The sequence below is a fragment of the Corella eumyota genome, chromosome 2, assembly GCF_963082875.1.
Source record: "Corella eumyota chromosome 2, kaCorEumy4.1, whole genome shotgun sequence".
Lineage (NCBI taxonomy): Eukaryota > Metazoa > Chordata > Ascidiacea > Phlebobranchia > Corellidae > Corella > Corella eumyota.
In genome coordinates, this window is record NC_137491.1 from 12,801,856 (window position 1) to 12,826,571 (window position 24,716).

The 24,716-nt window shown below is 31.2% G+C and overlaps 1 protein-coding gene across 1 annotated transcript; it reads left to right on the forward strand.

The window, feature by feature from the left end:
• Positions 1 to 1,062: 1,062 nt before the first annotated feature.
• LOC145743442 (atrial natriuretic peptide receptor 1-like) lies at positions 1,063 to 21,672 on the forward strand. The gene is made up of 23 exons (XM_082561400.1): positions 1,063 to 2,472; positions 3,250 to 3,406; positions 6,152 to 6,300; positions 6,953 to 7,107; positions 12,222 to 12,385; positions 13,734 to 13,843; positions 14,028 to 14,139; positions 14,486 to 14,669; positions 15,057 to 15,137; positions 15,248 to 15,391; positions 15,481 to 15,562; positions 15,700 to 15,979; positions 16,625 to 16,696; positions 16,848 to 16,925; positions 17,516 to 17,693; positions 17,875 to 18,033; positions 18,144 to 18,299; positions 18,489 to 18,657; positions 18,789 to 18,935; positions 19,956 to 20,148; positions 20,357 to 20,531; positions 20,618 to 20,716; positions 20,930 to 21,672. The coding sequence occupies exons 1-23, from the start codon at positions 1,961 to 1,963 to the stop codon at positions 21,106 to 21,108; spliced, it is 3,735 nt and encodes a 1,244-aa protein (XP_082417526.1). The 5' UTR covers positions 1,063 to 1,960; the 3' UTR covers positions 21,109 to 21,672.
• The last annotated feature ends 3,044 nt before the right edge of the window (positions 21,673 to 24,716 follow it).

Consider the following 24,716-nt stretch of genomic DNA (forward strand, 5'->3'; position numbering starts at 1 on the left):
ATCTTATAAAATTTAAGAATAACGGAGGCTGTAACGAAATATGTGAAATGGTGAATGAAGTTGTTCAATGCTTTTGCTCTGCCGGTAAAACTCTGGCTAAAGATGAAAAGACTTGCATTGGTAAAAAGATATATTTTAATTCCTAAAAATTATGTTTTGTTCTAATTTAATTTTTTAAATTGCTTGACATATTTTAGCTTTATCAAAATTAACTGTCAAAAAATCATTTTTAGCCAAAAACATTTATTCTCTTTACAAAATATAATAACTTATTAGCATTATATATAAAGCTTAATTTATTTGTAAAAAGGCAAAACTAAATATTTTAAATATTATTTTAAATATATTGAACAGAATTGAAGGTTGCTGTTGGAGCACAAATAATGTCGTGGAGTTATAATTTTTTGTTGCTTTTTGCAATCGCACAATGTGCTATTTTCGGCATATTTTATTTCAGACGTTATAAACGCGGTAATACTAAAATCACAGCATATTAAAAACTTATATATATAAATCTTAATTTATAACAATCTTGCTGGTATTTATAGGCTTGTGGTTAGCCTTAAAAACGTATATTTTAAAGTGTAATGGGTAATACCTATAATCTTTGTATCGCAATCTAAATAATATAAGACACTAGAGGTCAGCACAGATACAATTTCGCAAAAATGTGTTGTTTTGTTCAAAATGTACTTTTCGCCGGGTATGAATGAATCATGTTTTTTAAGTTTTAATGCAAAATTAACACCAATAACCTGTTATATACTGGTGGTAAACTACTCGATTACGTAGGATAAGCCTTGATAAAAAATGTTATCATTCGATCGAAATGTTTTATCAAAATTGCCCTCGGGTTTTAATTATTACACTTCCTTCAGTTAGTTCACTTTCTTACTATACTCTCGTTGACTGTATATCTATAAAGCACACAACTTATAAAGAAAAGGTTTAAATTGTTTTCTGTTGTGTTCGTTGTAAAGAAATAAAGTAAACAGAATAAAAAATAAATATGATAACTAGTAATATATTTAGTTAAAGTAATTATTTTAAAATTTAAGGCAAGTGTAAAATAGGTACTTGATTTAAAAAAGGTAGACATTTTGATTTTTAACCGAATGTGAACAAATAATGTTGGCGAAGTTTCAAATGGATTTTGAGTAAGTAAATCAGATAATTGTTTTTTTTTAATAGAAATCATATAAAACAGTCGATTATCCTACTTGTAACAAACGTGTATTTGAAGTAAAAGCTAATTTTGTTATTTTTGATTTTATCAGGTCGATTGTTATCGTTATAAATAGCTCAATAGTACAAAGTACATTAAACTTTCATTGTAATTTTCTGTTTTAAGATAGCTCTAATCCATAAATAAAACCAGAAGTTTTCAGTTTTACACATTTAACAAAGGATATCTTATTTTAATGACTATTACATTTTATTTCGTGATAAAAACACGCACATTTTGCTTAATCCGAAGTTTATAAATCCGGCCAATTCATCCGTTTGGCTGAGCATTCTAAGGCTTTGATTGACAAGTCATCAATTATAGGCTCCTCCTATTAAAACCAACACTGGCATTCAAAGGACAAAACGATTTCGGAAGATTGTTTTCATGTGGACACAAGCCACAAACTGTATGCAGTTGGTAGTTATGCAGGCCGCACAACATAATGAGATTAGAAAGGTAAGAGAATAGATGTCCGATGCGATACAGAAGAGAATTCAGTTACGTAAACCACAGGTTGCCTTTTTCGCATGGACTTGAATATCAACCAACTGTCACTCGATTTTTCATTCATTATAAAAAAATCTTAACCACGTTTTCAGGTTCGAACTGCAATAATGCCCGCCAAAATTTATTAAAAACTCGAGGTTTTCGTTAAAAAAGGAGAGCACAAAATTGACAGTCATAACCAACTGATTTTATCGGGTAAAAGTAACGCAAACCAGAGTGTCAAAAATGGATCGAATGTTTTACATAGTAGTCCTAGTTTTAACAGAGATCGTATTGAAAATTGATGGAAAACAGCAAATTAATATTACCGTTATGGTTCCGGGTATTACGGCCTTCACCAGGCTGTACTTAGACGCATTGCCGTTGCCCGAGCAAGAAAAGAAAAATTTACATGGTAATGTAGTTGTTCCAAATAATAAATATGAGAATCCTAATGACTATTCGACTGGTTTCGATAATGAAGTTACTAAGGCAACATTAACTGATGATATCATGGACCATCCTGGGGCCGATTATGGTGAATACGTTAATTATTGCATCGACGACACCACAGGCGACCCCGACGTAGAATGTCTTTTAGGGGAATATTTTTTGTCACCCTGGTCATACGTGTTCGCAAAACCGGCTCTTGACGTTGCCCTTCAAACAATTCAAGACGACCCTACCTTGCTTGCTGATTATGACGTCAAATTAAGATATTATGACTCTGGAAATTCAATAGGAAGAGCTTTACCAAGGTAAAATAACAAATTTATTATGTTAACACGTGAATGCCTGATTTTTTAAAAATTTAATTCGAATATGTATTTGCTTAAGAAATTGTTTAATTTTCGCAAAATTTAATTTATGGATAACATTTTAGAAAGGGACATGAACTTTAGGCGCGGTACTTTCTGTGTTTACGCGTTTAAAAATTTCTTGGTTACCATCAAACTTAATCCCTGTTAATAAACTTGAGTCCGTGATGAACGCAGCCTAAACCTACGTGACATGTTAGCAGTAAATTTAAACTTAAATACTTTTTATTGTTTTTTTATAGGTACTTTATCGGCCATGAATATACTTTTAAAGACTTACGTCAAAAAATATTTTTATGGGTTTGTGACCTTTACAACTTAAACCACGTATTGGCTTAGATAAATCACTACTACGCAATTTTAAATTAAAATATAATTTTTTTGATAAAAGTTTGCCAAAAATAACCCAAATCGTACGAAAGATTTTCAAGAATAAAACCATCGACGTTTTATAAAATCTTTTTTTTATAATAAAAAGTAGTTTTTCTGATGTAATTCTTCGTAGTTTTAAATAGCTATATTAAAAACTATATTTGAAGTCACTTATTTATTTTTTTAAATTATTTAATTATTTTGAATGAAAATTAAAGCAAATCTATCTAAAAAAAGAGTAAAAAATCAAGAAAACAAAATATTTTTTCTTGAAATTGTTTTTTCGTAACAATAAATAATATAAATTCGATGTTAAATTTTTTTAAATTTTTTTCCTAATTATAGATCGGTTCAAATTGCATCAGTGGATTCAATGATGAGTGATCACTTAACTGCAATGATCGGTCCCATGGATGCTTATTCCATGTCAAGAGTTTCTTCTTTTGCTGCGCATTGGGATGTTTTAAATTTGACTCCCGGAGCCATTTCCATCGGACTTCGCGTGAGTTGTATTTTTTTCGCGTAGTTTTTGAAAAAAAAGTTAGTGCACATGAATTTGTTGGGATCGTGAACTATTTATTTGTTAAAATACAAACCAGCAAAATCTTAATATTCTTTTAAAAATCCCCATTTATTACGTCATAATACGTGCGTAAGGTAAAGCGTCTTTACGCAAATAATGGTTCGCAAAAAACGTCTATCAAATGAGTTACCTTAAAGTCTTGTGAATCTGCATTCCTATACTTCATTAATACTCATCAGCATATAGATTGTAGCCTGATAGTATCTTAATCCTCTTCTTAGAATAATATACTATAAAATGCGCGCAAAGAAACTGTTTTAATGCTGTAAGCTCGCGCTATATTGGGCGTTTACCTAAATCGGGTTAAATTTCATTGGCATGGTCTAGTTTTTATCGTATTGATCCGTTTTCACTTCAAATCGTGTAATTTAATTAGTGAGTGGCTTTGAGTAATTGTTGAGTCGGAATTGTTCGAATTTTTCGAATGAATTAAAAAACTTCGTCCGTTTATCGTCGAGTGAAAATAGATAATATTTTCCGAACAACAAGTGAAGTCATTTTCGCCTTATAATAGCAACGGAGAAATATCACGATTGGTTATTTTTGTGTGCGTTTACATAGAAGAAAAGAAGTAAATTTGACTTAATAAATCACCGACTTGATTACCTTTTATTGTGGCTTTATGTAAAATAAATCGGATTTTAGTTAATGTTGATGCCTAGCCAGGTTACATGCACCTGCATTTTTTTATTCCAAGAACACCTGCGTTGAAATTAATTGCGTCATTTGCCACAGTTAAACTATATATTGTAATCGAGCATGACCCGCCAAAACGCATAAAATAAATCACTGTATGTACAGTCTTGCAAATCATTATTTAGGCTAGGTTGTTACTTCGGCCTTAGGGCGGGAAATGTGTTAAATGACAGTTAGTTTGCGGTGTCGCAACACTAAAACAAGTTGTCCTGAATAAAAGGCATAAATTATCAGATTTATAGCGATAGTTTGACCTTGCAAATGTGTTATTGGGTTAGCATCAAGCGGTTATTATCATTGTAGGGTTAATGCGGTACGGGCGAACATAGCTGGTACTTAAATCAGCATTTCCGAAAACAGGTTTGGACAGAAAATTTTTAAGCGGATATTAAACTTAAAGGTTGTGCACATTAACACTTTACATTATAAACAATATGCTTTAAAAAAAGCAAATGCTAACTACATTTTAAACGAAATAATCAAAGCAATGTTTTTAAAAAATTAAATATTATATTTAATTACACACAGCATTTAAAGTCCTGATTTACAAGTCTGTTACTGTAAAATAACGAATTTGGTTTTAAAATTGGTTGTAAAAAATGTAGTAGGACTATGACGGTTAAAAAATGCTAAATTTTCGACTTATTTACATATATTCATTTAATTAAAAATTCATCAATCCGCGAAAGTTTGCCGAAATGCTAATCAATCGAATCAATGACATACATTTCAACATCAAAATTATTTCACAAAAAATAATCAAAACGCTTTGAGGTCGGGTGATTAGCATCAAAAGTTTCAAAATCTTTTTTGCGGCTGTATAACCTCGCCCGCTCTTCGGGCAAAAGGTTGTGCGAAGGAAGAAAATGGCTTTGTTTAAACGAGATTGTTGTGCCAACGTATCATGGTACGGCTTCTCAGTGTTTATTATTTATTTTTCGCTACAACCGAAAACTCCGTATGCGATAAATAATGTCTTATTTCGCAATGGATTAACGCGGACAAAAGCGCGGATGCTCAATTTTAATTTAGGCTGTAATAATTGAATGCATGATTCGTAGATATATGACAAATTAAAACAACAAAAATGTTTTGTCAATATTAGTTTAAAAATCCGCAGGCTTGTCATGAAAGTAGGTTAGTTTTTAAGTTTGGCAGTAATTCTATAAAACTGTGCTTTGATTGGTTGATAGAGATCTTAAATAAATCAATTACTCGAAAATAATGTCGTCAAAATATGTTCACAAACATTAGAAATAAAGAAAAACAAAAATATTTTGTTTAACTTTTGTTGTTTTTTATGTCAAACATTTATTTTAGTGGAAAAATTAAAATAACACATACAGAGTCGTTCTTATATAATAATATTTTATTATCATACCACGCGATTTGAAATTCTAATGGATTTTCGATTACTTTAATAAACAACTTTAACCAAATTTTAATATTTTTGGATAACTTAATAGTCTCTGCCCTTCCCAGTACACGTACAATCAAAATATAAATATTCCATTTTTTTATTTTTAATATTGACATTTCTTTAATTTTTAACCAACGACAGTAAGCAAGACTCCACGTCGCCCAGCAGGTTATTTTCAGTCTCAAATTGTTCATTTATGGTGAAATAAATACAGTTGGCTCCATATTTTCTATGACGTTAGAACGAAAATAGTTAAAAATTACGTGTTGGCACAAATATATGTATGTGGGTTTGTCATTAAATTAGGCACGTAAAGTATTCAGTCAATTAAAACAAAAGATTATTTATCGAACTTTAAAACCCAAAACATTATGTTCTTTTTCTGCCATAGCAAGATTGAAACTATTGAAATAAAAAACCTTTGGCTTGCTTAAAATATTACAAAACCTCCATATAAATACCTTAACTAATAATGACTTAATTTAGCATAATAAAAATAGTTTATTAATAAAACTTTTGGTATTAACAACAACTACATTTTTTAACAGCAAGCAGATGCGGATAATACGGATAAAGATACAATGGTGCGAACCGGCCCGGTTGCGGAGCAGGTTGGGTATTGTATGGCAGCAATATTGGAACATTTTAATTGGAGCACCCTTGCCGTTGAAGTGTTTGAGGATAACTTTATGGAAAGGTAAATTAATAAAATATATTATAATTATGTTTTATTTATATTTACAATCTGGTAATGTCAAAAATTACAGCAAAGTTGTACATTTATTAACATAATATATCACTTCATCACACAAAAATATGGTACCTTTTACAAAATTTTATATAAATATTTAAAATGCATAACCTTATTTTTTAAATCTACATTTTCTTCTCCTAAAATATTATAATTTCTCACTTAAAATGTTAACATCGAACGTGGTTGTCACAGATTGATGTGAAATTCTCACGCTAAGATTGTTCGAATTTTTTCCAAAAATGAAGATGTACCTAGCCTAATATAGAAATAAATAAACCAAAAACGCATACGAATGTTGTGTTTTCATTAAAAAAAATATAACGTAAATTCGTCATACCAAGTCGTGCCTGTATCTCAAGTTTAAGGTGCAACCAGAAAAACACATAAAAGCGCTTAAGGTTTATATAATTGGGTCGATCGCGGTTTAGGAAAATAGGTTATAATAAATTGCCTCGGTTCGCAACCCGCACCAAATTGGACCTAAAACAAATTGAGCTAGATCTTAATCATTGACTTATAAGGTATAACGTCACATTCACGAGAAAAGAATGTTTTTTCTAATATAAAACTGGCTAAATTGTTTTAACGTTTCCAGGTATCATTATTTTATGGCTGAGGGAATTTACGAAGGTGTACTCAGAAATAGGTCGGACTTCAAAATGACACAAGTTCGACTTTCCGAATTTCCCCATAAAAACACAACATATGACTACGACACGGTTATAACGAAGCTAAGCACACGAGGCCGAGGTAATTTAACACCTTATTTAATTAACACGTTCAAGGCTGCATGCAACAGAATAGCAATTTTATCAAGTGGTTAAATTGCCCAACATGTGCCCTTTCATGCCAAAACCAATGTTTGAGACGTCATTCAAAAGGATAAATAAAACACTAAAGTGACAGTTAGTCAGGTGTTTTCTCCAAATACTTGCATATAAATATTTGCGTAGCCAGTTGTTATGCAACGTTAGTGACGTCATAATTATTGGGACCTGACATGATGTGATACGTAAAAGTAGTGTCAACAAGACATAGCTCGTGCAAGTACAAAAATATGGGATTACAGCTTCGATGTTCACTCTCTATTCAAATACCAGCAACCATGTTTGTTATCACAATCCGGAATTAACCCTTTAGTTTATCAAATTCATTGTATGACAGTTACAGAGGCGCGTATAAGGTTGTCTCGTTAGGCTCTAAACTGTACACGGACGCAGTTATACTAACCTGTAGCCTAGCGCGTAGCGTTTGCTCATTCTGCGAAAGCTGGAAAATTTTGCCGTGGGCATGTACACTAGCAGTCCGCTTGTTTACAGTTGCTTACCGTGCAAGCAAATCTTAATTTCTTCGAAAATTTGGTGCATTAAATTAATTACATTGGCAACAATAAATACAGTTCCAATATTTTATTACACCCGAGTTACAATATACATACCCACGTTAAGTTATGTTGGTAGCAATATCATGAACAAAGAAATCGCATTACACAAGTTTTGTCTATTGTACTTTTTACTTCATGTTCCAATGGGCGTAGCAAGTCGTTTCGTAGTCTAAATTTTACTTTAAACAACCCAGAATGACACAGGAGAACAGGATAAGTAAGTTGTAATTTTAACTTTCACGTAATTCCATATAATTTACACAAAGATAAAAATGAAAGTTCATAATAAAAAACCTTGTTGTAAAAATAATTTATACAACGTTTCCACTAATCTAAGGATAAAAAACAGGTGTTTAACAACTTAAGCCATTGCTTGTTTACGCTTATCCTTGTCAAGTTCAACCACAAAAGCATGCTCAAGGTTTTTTTTATACACAGCAGTTAAGTAACTGTTTCATTAACTACTAGTGTAGTCAATAGGTCCGCTTCTCAATAGCATAACATACAACCAGCAATAAAAATTGCTGGGAATGCAAATTGAGGGTTATGTAAATACGACATCATCGGTTAATGCTGTGATTGTTTGATTACTGCCTTAAACTAGCAAGCTAACATAATAAGGCCTTATTTGCGATGACCGGCGACAGTCTTTAAATTTAAACTTGTAACTAATTTAGGTGAAATAACTAGCCTGGCGTCAAGAGTTGCTTTCGACGCGGCGGTAGTAATTTGATCCTCATATCTAGACAAATCTAAATAGAGATAAACCGACCACATTTTTTGATACAAAAATTTTAATAATTATGTTTTTGAAATTTATTATTTCAAATTGGGTGAAAAGTTAACGATATTTCTGTGCCCCGACCTAACCTTTATAATGCTTTGAAGTAAACACATTAAACCAGCATGACTAATTTATTAGGAATGCGCTTTAGATAAGCCTAAATTTAAAACACTGATTTGTTTTTCTAGTTTTTAAAAAGAATGTATTGTGTTGATCAGTATATTAATCACATTTTAAACACCATATTGTATCCAGTTTGCAGCTTTGGTAATCAAGTTTTGTGTTTAGAATATCATAACATAAACAAGATAAAATAAACGATAACATAGCACTCTCTTATGTTAAGTTAGTGCTTACTGCATATCTTGGTTTATCTGCGGACATCATAATTACATAGATAGAAAGTCATATCTTAGTCTGAGTTCCGGCCAATAACTGATTACCTCTATTAATGTCGGAAGACAATTTTTCAGTTCGACCATTCGCGATTTGTTCGCTCGAAAGCGTGAAATGTAAAAATGAATATATCCGAGATTTTATGTGTCATTGACTTCAAGGCAATGAGTGTGAAATTAAAATGACAGGGTTAAAAAAAGCAGGAAAAACCCTGCTATATTTAAATTTTACATCATGTTGAAAATTGAAGGTATAAAAAAACTAAAAAGCCAGCCGCCATTTTATTTTTTCAAATTTACAAAGCATCTGACAAGACTTCAATAGTAACAAAGTTTGTCTTCTATTTTATTAATTTATATTAAACCAATCATAGTGTAGTTAAATATTGACGTATTTACAACGTACCTTGACAATACGATGGCGTGATTTACGGTAATGCAAGCCCGGGGCAATTATAAATAAATTCGAAATTTTACCCATTTTTGCGTTAATATGTCAACACATTTACGTAAAATCAAAATCTAGGCTAAGGCTGTTTAAAAATATTTAACTTAAAAATTCGTGTTATAAATAACTGTAGTTTAAATGGATTTTTAAACTGTTTTGTAGTTGGAATTGTAGAAAATAGAGTTTAAAAATTATTTTTTTAAATATATAAATTTTTTTTGATTAATTATTCTTTTCAGTAGCTATATACAAACTCGTTGCATTATATAAAAATATTTGTTTTGTTTATACCATAGCAACACGCTCGTTTTAGTTGTTTTTTTACAAGTTTGGTGTTTCTATAAACAAAGTTAAAATTCGTTCGTGGTGACACCTGTATATTTATAAGAAAAAAAAACTTTTTATCCTGCGTAAATATTTACTTAGCGAAATATTTTTGACCTTTAGCGGCCATTTATTATGAGACCACAAACAATAAAAATATTTGCAAGCCAAACGTCGCGATTAGATCTTTTAGCTAGGGAGAAAAGAATCACATTTTTATGCAACTACTTTTTTAATCTAAACAGTAGACTTGCGATTTGCAAACCATTTTCTTAGTGAGTAATACTAAAAAGGTCATAAATAGAAATGTTAGAAGGTTTTTTGTACGTTTCTTTTTCTTCGTTTTTTGTGTATGTTATGTGCTGCGTTAACCACGGTCCAATATCCAATGCATCAATATTGTAAGTGGGTTGTTAAATGCTATCTTAAATAGGCGGTTACCGATGATGCTCAATGAAAATGACGTCATTCAAATCGGTGCGGTCATGCTATCTGGAGCAATTGCGTGTTCCGCATTATCCAGAGATGCCATCGATTAGGCACCGGGCCATATGCGCATCCCCGCGCGATAATCTTATACAAACACCATGCTAAAAGTGTTTTGTTTTGATTGTGGCCGAATTGCGAGCAATAGGCGATGATGGGACGTTTAGTCTTGCTTTAAGTGTTCGTCTTATCATGTCCTTGAATGCGGACATCTCTTTATCGAGCGAGATTAAACGCACTTTGTCGAAATCCATTAAAGTTCAACAAAATTTGAATCTTCCTCGAGTTGATTAAAGCTTTTTATTAAGCAAGATAAACAGGAAGAGATACTCGTTGTTTTACACTGGTTGGTGGAAATTACGCTCACGCTAAAAAACCTTTAATGTCAAACAAATAATAACTCCGACAAATTGTAACTCACGTAATTTACTACAAAAATTTGGCTGCGATTACGCAAAATACGAACTTCGATCGCGTTCTTTAAGTACAAAAGTACAAATACCTTTAAGTAAATTCATGGCTATTTAACTAAAAAGCTAAAGACCCCCATTGTACAAATCTTACATAAACAAACTTTGAAATTAAATATTTTGAAAGACAACACAAATATAGACAAAAAACTTGAAAATAGACAGCATAATATTGATTTAATTTTCCGCATTTGTTAATCGATTTATAAATAATTGTAAAATGCTGTTTTGAAATTCTACGAATTTTATTTTGGCCCTTATCGCAGATTTTTTTAAAATTCTAAGAAATATTAGGATTTTTACAGAATCGACAATATTTCGACAACACACAAAAGGGTTATCATTAAATCTGTTCGTTACGTATCATATTTTAACGCTTTCATACAAAGATCTTAATTTGGCCCACGATTTTATAAATATATATAAATAAATGTTTATATCTAGTTAGCATTTAAACTGATGCTATTAACATTGGAGAACAGTTTATTGATTTTTAAACTGATAAACTTGTTTTTTGGTCACACTTAATTTTTTTATGAAAAACTAAATTAAAGTTTTTATCAACTGTGTAACAAAACCGATAAAACATGCTTAACAAAATATTAAGGAGAAACAGTGGGTTAACTAGTATACATAACAAATGCCCTGATTGCCTTTTACAGTAATAAAAAATAGCAAGTCGAAAACTTTTTCTAATAACATTTATCACAAACAGTTATAATACAAAAAATGACAAATGAATTTTATGGTTAAACAATTTCATCATAAGATCGGCCATTTTGTTTTAGAGGTTAATTGACTATCAAACAGCTTTTCCAAGAACCTGTTACAGGTAAATAATCTATACCCAAACTGTTATTAGTTAGCAAAATCTTTAAAGAGATTATAATCTGTACCATTCCTGGAATTTATTATAAGAATTTAACTGCTTATTTTACGCCAGAAGCAGTTACAGCTCGTATGAAGGCCAATGTAAAACTGTGTTGCCCAGTTTTTAATAAAGAAAATCGTAATTTTATAATATTATGACTTATATTTTATAAATAACGACAATTTACAGATTTTATATTTGTTTTTGCTTGTAATTTTTTATAGTTAAAATACAGTTTAAAAGGCAAAGATTAAAAATAATTTTATTAAATTTTAAAATAACATGCTTTAAAATAAAATATAAAACATGGTCATTTTAAAAGTCTATCCTCGATATGAGAAGGTCGAATGCGCAACCTAAACATAAAGTAACATCAGTTACCCCGACTCAATCTCGAGTTGCCTGTGGCAGTTTGGGATATTGTCGATTATAATTTCCTGATAATTATGCTGCTGATTAGGTGCTGGCTCAGCAGAAGTTCATACCGTTTATAGCGCCTTACTCAAGGGTGATACAGCAAAAGAGCAGTGGCGATTAAACCCACGAGCTCATGTGGTGTAGCCAATGTTCTTACCACTACATAACGCTGTCGATATTCTTATATAGAATGGGAAGGGAAATATTAAATGAATAAATTATACATACTGATTTTACCGAATAAATACAATTTTGCTCTTGGTAAAACTAACTTTATTCTTGTAGTTATGATGGTCAGCGCAGACGATTGGATTGTGCGAGAATTCCTAAAGGTATCGAAAGATCACGGACATGATAATGGAGAATTTGTTTACATTATTTTGGACCTTGAAGGAAAGTTGGGAACAAAACCGTGGGAATGGATTTCACTGAACGGGTCATACGAAGAGGTAGGATATTTTATAACTCAATTTTAACAACCCACAAAAACATAAGGATGGCACTTTTCGTTAGCAGAAAGCGCAAACGGGCCTTTTTTAATTTAAAAGAGCTCAAAATATAAAATTTTACTTTCCAAGTAAAGAGATAAAATTGGGTATTTTAGGGTACTCTTATTTTACGTAACTACGCGTTTTTGTGATGTAAATGTGTGTTGTGGTCGTCTGTAGGGCACCCTTCGCGACTTTTTAAACTTTAAGAATAATAAAAAGAGAAGGACAGTTTTTTATAAAAGCCGACTCGCGTGCAGGCTTTCTAAGTTAATCCGCATTTTTTAGTTCAATCTCGCCTAGTGTCTACGTCAACAACACCGTCATAATTATCACACAAACAAATAAATCAGCTGTGAGAAATATTGAGTCGTTTTAAAACCGAAATAATTTACGCCTTGCTAAGATGAACACTTTGTTGCGAAGATCATTTTCGGCACGCCGCCTTCGTAACGTTGTTTTTCTAAAAGCTTAACTAAAATTGCGCGGGGTTTTATTGCTGTATAAATAATAAGGTGTGAGGTTACAGATTGAATCTTAATACGCGATAATAATGAGCAATATACAACACATCTTTTGCCGGGTTACATTTCTATGTGTTTTACTTAAAAGTTTAAGACATTTATCGCTAGGTTAAAGTAGAACTAACACACTTTACAATTTTTCCTTTTTACAAGAATACCGTGGTCGGTTTGCATGTTTTAAAGAGTTCATCACATAAAAAGATTCTTATCTTTAAACCGAAAGTGGTGAACAGTTAGCTGATGCTTAAATGTACGATAACATAAAATGTAAACGAATCTCACTAGGCTGCTGTGTTTATTTTTACATTTTTCTGCGCGAATTTTATAACATTTTTTTGGGCCAATTAAATAAAAAAGTAGCTTCTTAGCGCGCCTTTGTAAATATTGGGCTAAGATTAAAGTTAACCTACAGTGACAATGCAGAATATGCGAGGTCAGTAAATTATTTTGGGGATTTTAAACGAACATTTGTCATAGATTTTTGTACAAAAAATGTCAATTTATTTATTTAAAACCAGTTGCGTTAAAAACACTTAATTTATAATTATTCCAAAAATTCCAAAAATCTTTTAAAGTCGAAAAATTTAATTAAAAAGTTTTAAGAAATCACTTGGAATACTAAACAATGTTACAAACGCAAATGTTTTTAGGTTCTTCAAAACAATAAGATTATCATTACTTTTAATATTTTAAATTTGTGTTTTTTTCTAACAAAATCTCCATGGTAGAAATCAATTAACCAGAACAATTTTTATTTTATTTAAAAATTGTAATTTAAATTTTAGGACCAAAGTTTAAAAAAAATTATGGAAAGTGTTTTAATTGTTACTCTTGGCAAAGGACAAACCCCACAAAGACAACACTTCATAGAACAAGTTCAAGAACGACTTGGAAAGTAAACACTTTAAAATCGTGGGGATAAACAATATTATTTACTATTTTTAGACTTAATTACAATGCCCCTATAATATCCTTGTTTAGTTTTTAGTCATCAAATAGTAGGCTTACGGTATTTAACTTTTATTTTGCAATGATGTCATTGTTATGGCGATTATTTTCTAACAGTCCCTTTGCTCTAGGGGATTGTTGGAAAACGAAGACAATGAAGAATTATCAAAGACAATCGCAGAGGTCATGGTTGAAGCAGAACGTCGTAAATACGGGGCCAAAAACAGCAAAGAATATTTCGAGGTAAACTAATATCCAAAAAAATTATTATTTTAAGAAATTAAATAAACACAATAGGTATTATAAGATTTTTCAACAACCTTAAAATAGCATGAGATATACTATGGCCGAGACAAAAAGTGGTCTATTTTTATTTTGTATAAACATTGTTTCCACCTTGCGGTAGCTATTTTTAAACAATTACATGATGCTATCCCTGCTTTAATCTTGTGAAATTACAATATTGTGGCGGCGCCAAACGGAAATAAACTTTTTAAAACGAAATTTTCGGCTTTTTAGGGTACACTTTAATTGTAATAAATTTCTAATTTTAGCAAAGCAAACATTTTAAAATTATCGTTTATTTTAGCGAAACCCCTACCCCGCCTACCTCCACGACAGTTTAATGATGTTAGCTCACGTTTTGAACAGTAGTATGCCATCAACCAACAAAACCGATGAGGTAACGCCGTGTGGTGCGTCATCTATTGTTGAAATCAAGAGAAACGGACGCCATTTGCTTGAAAATTACGTCATTGACAAGAAGTTTGACGGTAAGATTATTACTGCACCCGCAAAAGTCTAAGCTCAACATAAACAGGCGTGTTCTGCACGATCTCGAGATGTAAGCCTCGACCTATATTGCACAGACGGGTTAGGCTACACAGAAACATCAACTAATCCGGCTTGATACCCGTCACTGAGTTAGGCTGAATTTGATGGCCGCATTATTAGAAGAAACCATTTCATTACACTACGAATGGATTTCTTAAAATAATTCAAAAAACAGAAATTAAAATTTTTAGCAAAATTATGTTTGATAGTTTACGAGAACTATTGCCTACCAGACGAATTTTAGATAAAAAATTGTAGCAGTATTATTGTACATTTATCAATATTAGGAAAATTAATATCGGTATTTAAATGTAGTTTGTGTTCAGGTGTAACTGGGAATATTGTAATCAACAAGGAGGGCGACCGACTTTTTGACTTTGCTGTTTCTGCACTAAATCCCGAATCAGGTAAATAATCGGTTTTATTTTTAAGATATTAAAACATTAGTTCTTTGACGTGTTCTTGTAAAATACGTACTTAAGTTTTAAAATAACGAAGGGGACATAATTTGTTACAGGCGAGTTTGAAGCAGTTGGTAAATACAGTTCAGATACAAAAACGTTTAGTAAAATTCCTGGCACCAAGATATACTGGCCACATGGCAAGGTGCCACCTGATGTGCCAAAATGTGGTTTTGCTGGCAAAAAATGCAAAAAAGAACGTGAGTTGTCAAATTTTTGTGTTTTTATTGTAACAATTGTATTTAAATTGGATATAAATAAAAATAAGTTAAACAAAAAATTTATTTAGGATTAACACTTATCGAGGCAATTGTCATAACTGTCGTTTCCATAGCAATGGTAGTCGGAATTTTGTCATTCAACACTTACAAGTAAATATTATCTTCTTAACCATATTAGCCTAAAGAACTAATCTGGGCCAATCATCAAACTAATGGCGGTTACCATAAACCTACAGTACTAAAAGTGCACATAAAACAATGTAAAGCGATGTTATCTTTGTTTTCAGGCGACACAAATTAAAAAAGGAGCTTGAAAGCCAACTTTGGCAAGTATACTGGAATGATATTATCTGGCCCACATCGCCCAATAATGGCATATTAGGAGGCCAATTAAACGGAGATATGGGTGCTATGGGAGGTATAAGAGCAGTTAGTGAGCCATCACTTGGCGAAGTAATTTCGTATTATGTGCCGTCTCTTTCTCCAGCTATTGCCGCAAAACGTGCACACAAGAGAAAAAGAAAATGGTCGTCGAATTCACGAAAAGAGAGAATTTGCGAAAACGAGGTAAGTGTGGTTACGAATTGCAGCGTTTTGTGGTGTAATAATTAATCATAGACTACCATTAATTAAACGATAAACATGTTTACCCATGGTGTCTAAAAATTTTTGTACTATTTTGTAACAATCTCTATTATTGCAAAAACATTGACAAACTGCCTAAAATAAATACGACAATATTATTCGTTTAGGTTTCCTTAAATAACAAAACTAATATTCGTGACAACTTAAACCAATTTCACACACGTTTTTTGAAGTCATGACTATTCCTTGACAGAAGGTCATGACAGACAAAAGTTTTTTAAATATTGGCAAAATTAAAATAGTTTTATATACACTTTTTCGGAAACCTGCTGAATAAGTCTTCACGTTTTATGCGCAATGTCTATATTTAGGCTACAATGTAAATACAGCAAATAAAACAAAATGTTTAAATGTAACGTATTTGAGAATAGGGTAATAATACCACGCTATCCTGACTACAACAAAGTTTCAAGCCCACAGCAAACCAACACTATCCTAAGATTCAGTTGAACTTACTTTCACAAACAACACCATGACTAACATTGTTACGTCATGACAGCTAAACATAACATAGGATCAACATTTAAGTTTGTTAAAACCAATAAATTCATCTTTCATTTTTTACAGAGAAAAACTAGCGCTGGTTCTCTGATAAGTGACAAGGTCTGGGGAGGACTGACGACCATAGCAACATACAGGGTATAAAATACAATGCTTAATGTAACTTACAACTAAAATAAATGCTCTATTGAATAATTACGGCCATAACAAGTACATGTTTGTATTGGTAGTATGTTTATACTTTAAAATTAATTTATATTTGTTTAAATTTTAACGAATTAAATCTTAGGATAAAACAGTTGTCGTGAAATTAATGAACCGAAGAAAGGTCGAGTTAACTAGAAACTTGCTTATGGAACTAAAACATGTAAGTCTATTTATTGCATTTTATTTAAGATATTCAATCATTCAATTAAAAATAATGTTTATTAAATTTAAAATATATTTCCAAATAAATTTTGTGATTAAAGACAGAACCTCAAAGCAGTATATTTCGTGTGAAAGTTTAAAAAACTAGCCGAAAGCAATTGCTAACGTGAACTTGAATAAATTTAACAATAGAACTAAATAAACGAAAAAAGTTCAACCTTTGGACTTCACGTGCACAAAATAAGTAAAAAACATTTTACCTTATTAATTCAACGCAGTTTTGCAAAAAAATGAATATTAAAGTCTTCACTTATTTACTTTGTGGAAAAACAGCAATTATTTTTTAGCTTCATAAAAGTTACTTTTAGAAAGCAGTTTACTACACAGAACAAATTCTTAAATAGCAAGCTCTACGGTATAGTCCACACTGGCTTTAAGCAACAACAACTTAAACCTAAGACGTTTATACAAAAGCAAACTCAGCTAATGTATTACCATGTTTCAACTTTAGAAGATCATTTAGTATCAGCAATTATCGTTTAAGGCTTTTTGACATTACTTTATGTTGACAGCAAATTTATTTTACAGATGCGTGACATAACACATGAGCACCTAACCAGATTTGAAGGAGCATGCGTTGAATGGCCTCATATATGTATTTTAACTGAATACGGTAGAAAGGGGAGTCTACGGGATATTCTGTTGAACGATGAAATTCAGTTGGATTGGATGTTTAGGGTTTCGTTAATGAGCGATCTCGTTAAAGGTATTTAATGATGCACATATTTTAAAAGTTTTTGATATTACGGCCATGTTTTTTTACTCTGTTGCCATGGAATAGGCATATTTATTGATTCCGATCAAGCATTTTATTAACAAAAATTACATAAACTCCATTTTAAATTTATTATAATCACACAAATTATAAACATGATTTTTTTAAATAGGTATGAGCTTTTTACACGGCAGTGCCATTCAATCGCATGGTTCGTTAAAGTCTACCAACTGTGTAGTAGACTCCAGATTTGTTTTAAAGATTACAGATTACGGGTTGTCCTCTTTTAGAAGTCACACCTCTTTTGATGACATTGATAAAAATAGTGAAAGTAAGTGATAGCCTTATGGAAGAAGTAAAAAGTAGTATGCTTAAAGTATTGTTAGCACTTTAGTCTTTACATCCTAAAACACAAATTTTAAAATAATAATTTTTTTTCAGAGAAGTTATGGACAGCTCCTGAACTTTTAAGATGTCCTGAACCGCCTCTTGCTGGAACACAAAAAGCTGACGTTTACAGTTTTGGGATTATTTTGCAAGAAATTGCTTTAAGAAAAGGAACATTTTTTGTTGGTGGAATACAACTCTCATGTAAAGGTATTGACATTTTTTTTTTAATTACCAAAATTTAAAAAATTTTTTTTTTCGTTCTTCTGCCTTAAAACACTTACCCGACTTTTAATGTTATTGTATACAGTGGTAGACTAACGTTTAAAAAATAAATAGCAAAAAGATAGTAATTTAAAAAAGCGTTATAGCGGAGTTTAACTTGGTATACTTGCTTAGAAATCGTTTCCAAGATACGAAACGGATTCCGGCCTTACTTTCGCCCCTTAATAGATTACTCGATGATTAGTGAAGATCTTGGTAACCTTATGCAACGTTGTTGGCACGAGGATCCGAACGAAAGACCAAATTTTAACGAAACCAAAAAGATCATTGAAAAATTTAACAAGTATGTGTTCAAGAATTAATGTTTACCCTATATATAAATTAAATCATTTTTTTTGTTTCGTAAACCTTAAAAATTGTTTGTGTTTTAAAGTAGTGATTACAGATATATGATGTAGATATTCATATTTTTAGGGACAATCCTGGAAATTTAGTAGAAAACTTGTTGCATCGCATGGAACAATATGCCATTAACTTGGAGACCTTAGTTGAAGAAAGAACTGCAGCTTACATGGAAGAAAAACGAAAAGCAGACGAGCTTCTTTACCAAATGTTGCCTGTGTGAGTTTTAATAATTTTACCCCTTACTTTTGAATAAATAGCTTTAAACACACACATTTAAAAAAAAACATACAAAGTGTTTTTGCAAATGTAAAACCTTTTGTACTTGCCTTGTATAGTTGACCGTGGTCATTAATTTCCTCGCTCACATGCCCAGATAGGTCATATTTTTAACGTAACAAGGTATTATATGTATCACCAAACACGTGTTGTTGGTTAGTACAGGGGTAATTATATATTAAAATACAAATTAATTGCAGACGACTTTTGTATATCAAATGACACCAGTGTCAATGTAAAATAAACACGTGGCATATGTAAGGTAACATAACATTACGCGGTTTTCTTAAAACCTAATTTAATGTTGTCACGCCCTTTATGTTAGTCTTATGGGTATAATTACTGCGATTAAGTTGTGTTCAAAATGCGGTTACGCCTCGACTACTGTTGTGAACGAAATTCTATTTATCCGACATTGGACAAGTAGTCTTGCATGTTCAATTCAATGACGCACGTTGCTTTTGCAGGCCTACCTATTAAGGTTTAAATAAAGGTGTGATTAAATCGGATTATATTTAAATTCTACTGTCACTCTTATTTCAACGCGTAGCATGAATTAGATGGGAAATAACACTGTTTGATGTTAGTTTACATAAGGAGATTACACAACGCTCTTGTTTTTTTCAAAAAAAAAACAAGAAACAGGATTGTTGAAAATGAAATAGGATGTAGTTTGTCTGTTGATCTGGATTAGAAGTTAAATTCGACGAATTTGTCGAATCATCAACCGTATGAGCTACGAAAATTACCACACACAAGTTGTAAGCCCATATTTAAGTTGGGTCGTAATATTTTAAATATTCCAGTTTACCAGAACGACTTATTATGAGGTTTTAACTTTAAAAACAACCAAAACTTGCAAAAACAACTTTCATAAGACCTTTTTTCTTTTGTAAGAACCTCTTCATTTTTTTTAATTTTTTTTTTGGCCATGATGTAAACTATTATAATTTTTTGCAGGCCGGTAGTGGACCGACTTAAACGCGGGGACGCTGTTCCCGCAGAATCGTTCGACAGTGTTACGATCTGTTTCACCGACATCGTTGGTTTCACCTCTCTTTCCGCAGCATCAAATCCAATGCAAATCGTCAATCTACTTAACGATCTCTACACTTGTTTTGATGCGATTATCGATCACTTTGACGTTTATAAGGTGAGTTTTGACGTCGCTGAATAGACGTCAATGCTGAAAACTTCGTGATTTGTAGACTTTTATTTGTTGAACAAAGTTAGTAACGGTATATTAACCAAAAGATAATAACTTGAATAAATAGTGACAAAACACTTGGATATTTTTTTAACCTTTTTGTTAAAGCTTTTAAATCAAAATTACAGATTTAAAATCTTTAAATTTTATTAAGGTCGAAACAATAGGCGACGCCTACATGATGGTTTCAGGGTTGCCAGTTAAAAATGGAATTCGACACGCGGCAGAAATTGCCAGGACGGCGTTGGCTCTACTAAGACGAGTAAGCTCGTTCAAAATACGTCATAGACCTGGCGACCAATTAAAATTGAGAATCGGCATTCATACCGGTATGCTATAACTTTTAAATACAGGAATAAAAGATAAACATAGATTACATGTAAGCCCCTTTTATTAATTAATGTTTTACTTATAGGGCCGTGTTGTGCTGGCGTTGTTGGTTTGAAAATGCCAAGATATTGTTTATTTGGAGACACGGTTAACACTGCGTCTCGAATGGAATCCAGTGGTCTCCGTAAGTAAAAAAATAATTTATATTTTTTGCATAAAAATAAACTAAAAGCAAGGTAAAACCAAAAATTAAAATATCCAAGTTAATAAAATCGTAGAATAGCACATGTACCAAAGTGTTGGATTGTTAAAAAAGGAACAACAAAATCACAGATGTTTTTTACAGACCTAAAACTGTTGCAAGCCGATTATTATATTTTATTTTAAATTTTTCTAGCGCTTGCCATTCATGTTTCCGAATCCACTAAACAACTCCTCGATCGCTTTCAGAGTTTTAAGTTACAGCTGCGAGGTGAAGTCCCAATGAAGGGAAAAGGAACGCTGGTCACTTATTGGTTGACCGAGGAGACCGAATACGAGGAACCGTCCATTGAAGAATGCGAGAGTTTAGTGTAGTCAGTTGCCGGTTCAAAACTTGCCAAGAGAACTAAAGTCGGTATATATAAAAGACTGTGAGACCTTGGCTTAAAGAAAGTCGTTTTCCAACTCAAATATGAATTATAACGATGCCGTTTTATGCATCTAAAACAATATTTATTTAATTACTACATTTTGTTTTTTTTATTCCAAAGTTCCCTTTATTGAACGTGCCTTTTTATTTCTATGTGTGTCGTATTTAAAACATTTAAGTCGATCCCTTTCGTTGTACATGAGTTTATTTGTGTACGACTTTACAGCATACCCTTATTGTCAAACTTAATTATTTAAATTATAAAAAAACGAATTTGTAAATCATGCCGCTTAATTATACACTGCCACTTGTCATCGTGACTTCTTTCTTTTTTTAAAAAAGGCAAATTATCATTGCTAAAAAAACTTATTGTCATGCTATTTTCACGCAAATTGTTGTTGTTTTATGTTTATGATTTTTTTTTTCTACCTTGGTGCTGCAAACATTGATATAGTTTGCTTTGCTTTTTATTTATGGCTTTTTTTCTGCACTACATGTGATTTTTAATAAAAATGTTTCAAATATTAAAAGATTCAGAAAGTAACTGATATCCGCAAGAATTAAGATTATTTAATTTAATGGAGCAGAAACGTTGAATCAATTTAATAAAATAAATTTTGCAGTTAAGTTAAATAATGCAAACTTACAGAAATGGAAAAAGGTAACAAACGGTTAATTTTCATAAAATCGTATATTTACATATACCAAAAACTCACGTTAAGTGTTTTATTATTACGTATTGTATTTAATGAAACATATAATTAATTCTATACTTGCCTATTCAAAGTACAGAATTGTTTTAACACATATATAATTCAGGACAAAGGCAATTGTCTTAATTTTTGTGTTGGGGTATCATTAGGCTTGTCAAATTACTATTAATATTTTATTCCATGTAATAGGCAAAATGTGTTGTTAATTTGGCATGAAGTTCCAACATAGAAATGGGTGGTGACGTCTTTTCTATACAAAATACGAAATGTGGTAAACACAAAATGTTATCTGTGCCATATGCTTCAACTTAATAACATCTTGAATGACAGTGCGTCGATATACAGTAAGATTAGAAATAAGGATATATCTTTTGTTTCAGACATATAATACAAACTATTAAAAATGCAAGAGTGTTATATGTTATTCTATATAGTAAAGACTTAATGCATATCCCCTTTTATAGCAAACTTATACAACATTGCAGTATTACATTTATCCTTTAAATAACCTTATGCGAACTTATTGTCAACTTAATATTAACATGATGTACTTCAATTTGGTTTAAGTGACAGAATTTTTCAAGAAAAACGCGATTATCAGTCAAGATTTCTTTTCTAATTGGGACATATAAAGGAAGTATCCGAAAATACTTCTAAACAAATAGAGAAAATTGCGCACTTTAATTTCAGTATAGAATTTCCAAGATATTGAACAGTTAAAGCTCGAAAAAAAGCATTCTACAGATGAAGTGTTGTTGCTCTTTAATTGTTGCATACGTAGCTTTTAGTTAAAGTAAACGAAAAATTATTTTTTTAATTTTATATTTTAAGAATATAACAAATTATAGGTTTTAATGTAATGGAGGTTTGTTAATGCAATTAAACTAACAGAAATGTTATCTATAATGAATTCTACAAAGCCAATTCAATTTAAGCAACATGGAATTAATTGGACAATAGCTGAAGCATACAGCGTGGTTTTGTTTTTGGTAACAGCCTTTTTACTTGTCAATCTCTCTGTGTTTTATTATCGATCAAAGCACAAGATGTTTGCAGATACAAGATTACGAGGAGGACAAAAAACTCTTATGAAAAACATAGTTCTATTTCATATAACAGCATCTTTACTAATATTACTGTCAACCATATTCAATAATTTAATTTTAAATCTGGGCTATTTTGGTGACTCTTGCCGAATTATAAACATTATTAAAGTTGTAACACAATCTATAGGATTGATGTCGATTTTTGTTGTTTTGTGGCTGCGGATTAAGTTATTCTACCACCACGCGGTCATGAAAACTTTATTAACGTCTTCAATACAACGACTTTTAACTTGGATAGTCGTTTTAATTTGTATCAATGCAACAGTACAAATTATACTGTTTGCTATAGTTGATACACCGTTCTTTGATCCCAAATTAGGGTGTGTAGCTAAGAATGTTAAAAATCAAAACGATAAACAAGTTATAGCGGCGTTTGTTGTCATCATTCTGCTTGCCATTTTGATATCAATTACACTTCCTAGTATTTTAGCGTATCCATTAATTAAGCGAAGATGTGAGTCCAGTGCATCGACACAGAAGTCAATAAAAACTTTAAACAAGCGACTTTTGGTGGCGACGTCCATATGCATTGCTGTGTATTTGTTAATCTTTACTGTACTGATTATGAACGTTCATCAAAACTCTATGGTAATAAGTTGCTCGATTTACAATACTGGATTAATTATTAACTTGTTGATTGTCACCATATCGTTTGCAGACTGGAGACAAATGATATTTTCTTGGACAGTTATTCAGTCATCGTATGCCGTGACTCTTCGCAATGATGTGTCCACACTGTCAGTTTAATTTAAAAACAAAAAAAACATGTTTACTTTAAGCTTAGACGTAATAGATTAATAATCTATTTATATTTGTAAAATATTTCAATAGATGTCGGTTTCATGTATACATAAAACATAATTTAAAATTTATAATTCATTTTTATACTTTGTTAATTATAAAACAGATTATATTTATTAATATTCAGTTTGCATTTCTTAAATTTCAAAAAATATAGCTATTGTTAAAAATGCAATATTTTTTTTAACAATTAAATTATATCACTATAGTATAACGTTTATTTTTCAAATTTGATAAGCACTAATTCTAGTTCAGATAAACCGTATAACTTTTAACAAATATACTATATGTTGTATATTTGTTATAATGGTTAAAAAAATTAGTTTATATGTAATTTTAGCCTGATTATTTGTGGATTGTAATTTAGTTTTTACACTAAATTGGATGGTTATTTCATAAACTACAAAGTGAGTTAAAGACATAATAAATAATTTCAATTGTTTGTACGTTTAGGATAATAAAACAAAAAAAAAAAATTTTTTTCTACTGAAATTGTTATTTTTCAATTGCCACCCACGCAAATTCCATTTGTGTCATTATAAAAATACTACATTTAACTGTCGATCTATTTTAGTATGTAAAGTTTAGTAGTAGTTTGTCAAATTTTTATAGCCGAAATATTTAACAATTAAAATTTTCTTGTACAAAATATTTAGAAAGTTGGTTACTACTAACACCATTATATACATATATTTTTAGGGAACTTTAAAGAAAACCTTTGTCGATAAGTTTTAAATTGCAGTCATGGTAAATTACTAAATTAGTCGGATTAAAAATGCCCACACCAAGTCTTAATTTAACTCATTGTTTTATTTTAAACAGCGTGTACTTAGTATGTTTTAATAGGCCTTAGGCAAAGTAAATCAATTTTGTGTTAACACGAAAAGAGGAATTTCTTTTTAGCAACAACACTGCGGGCGTAATGTAGTTTAT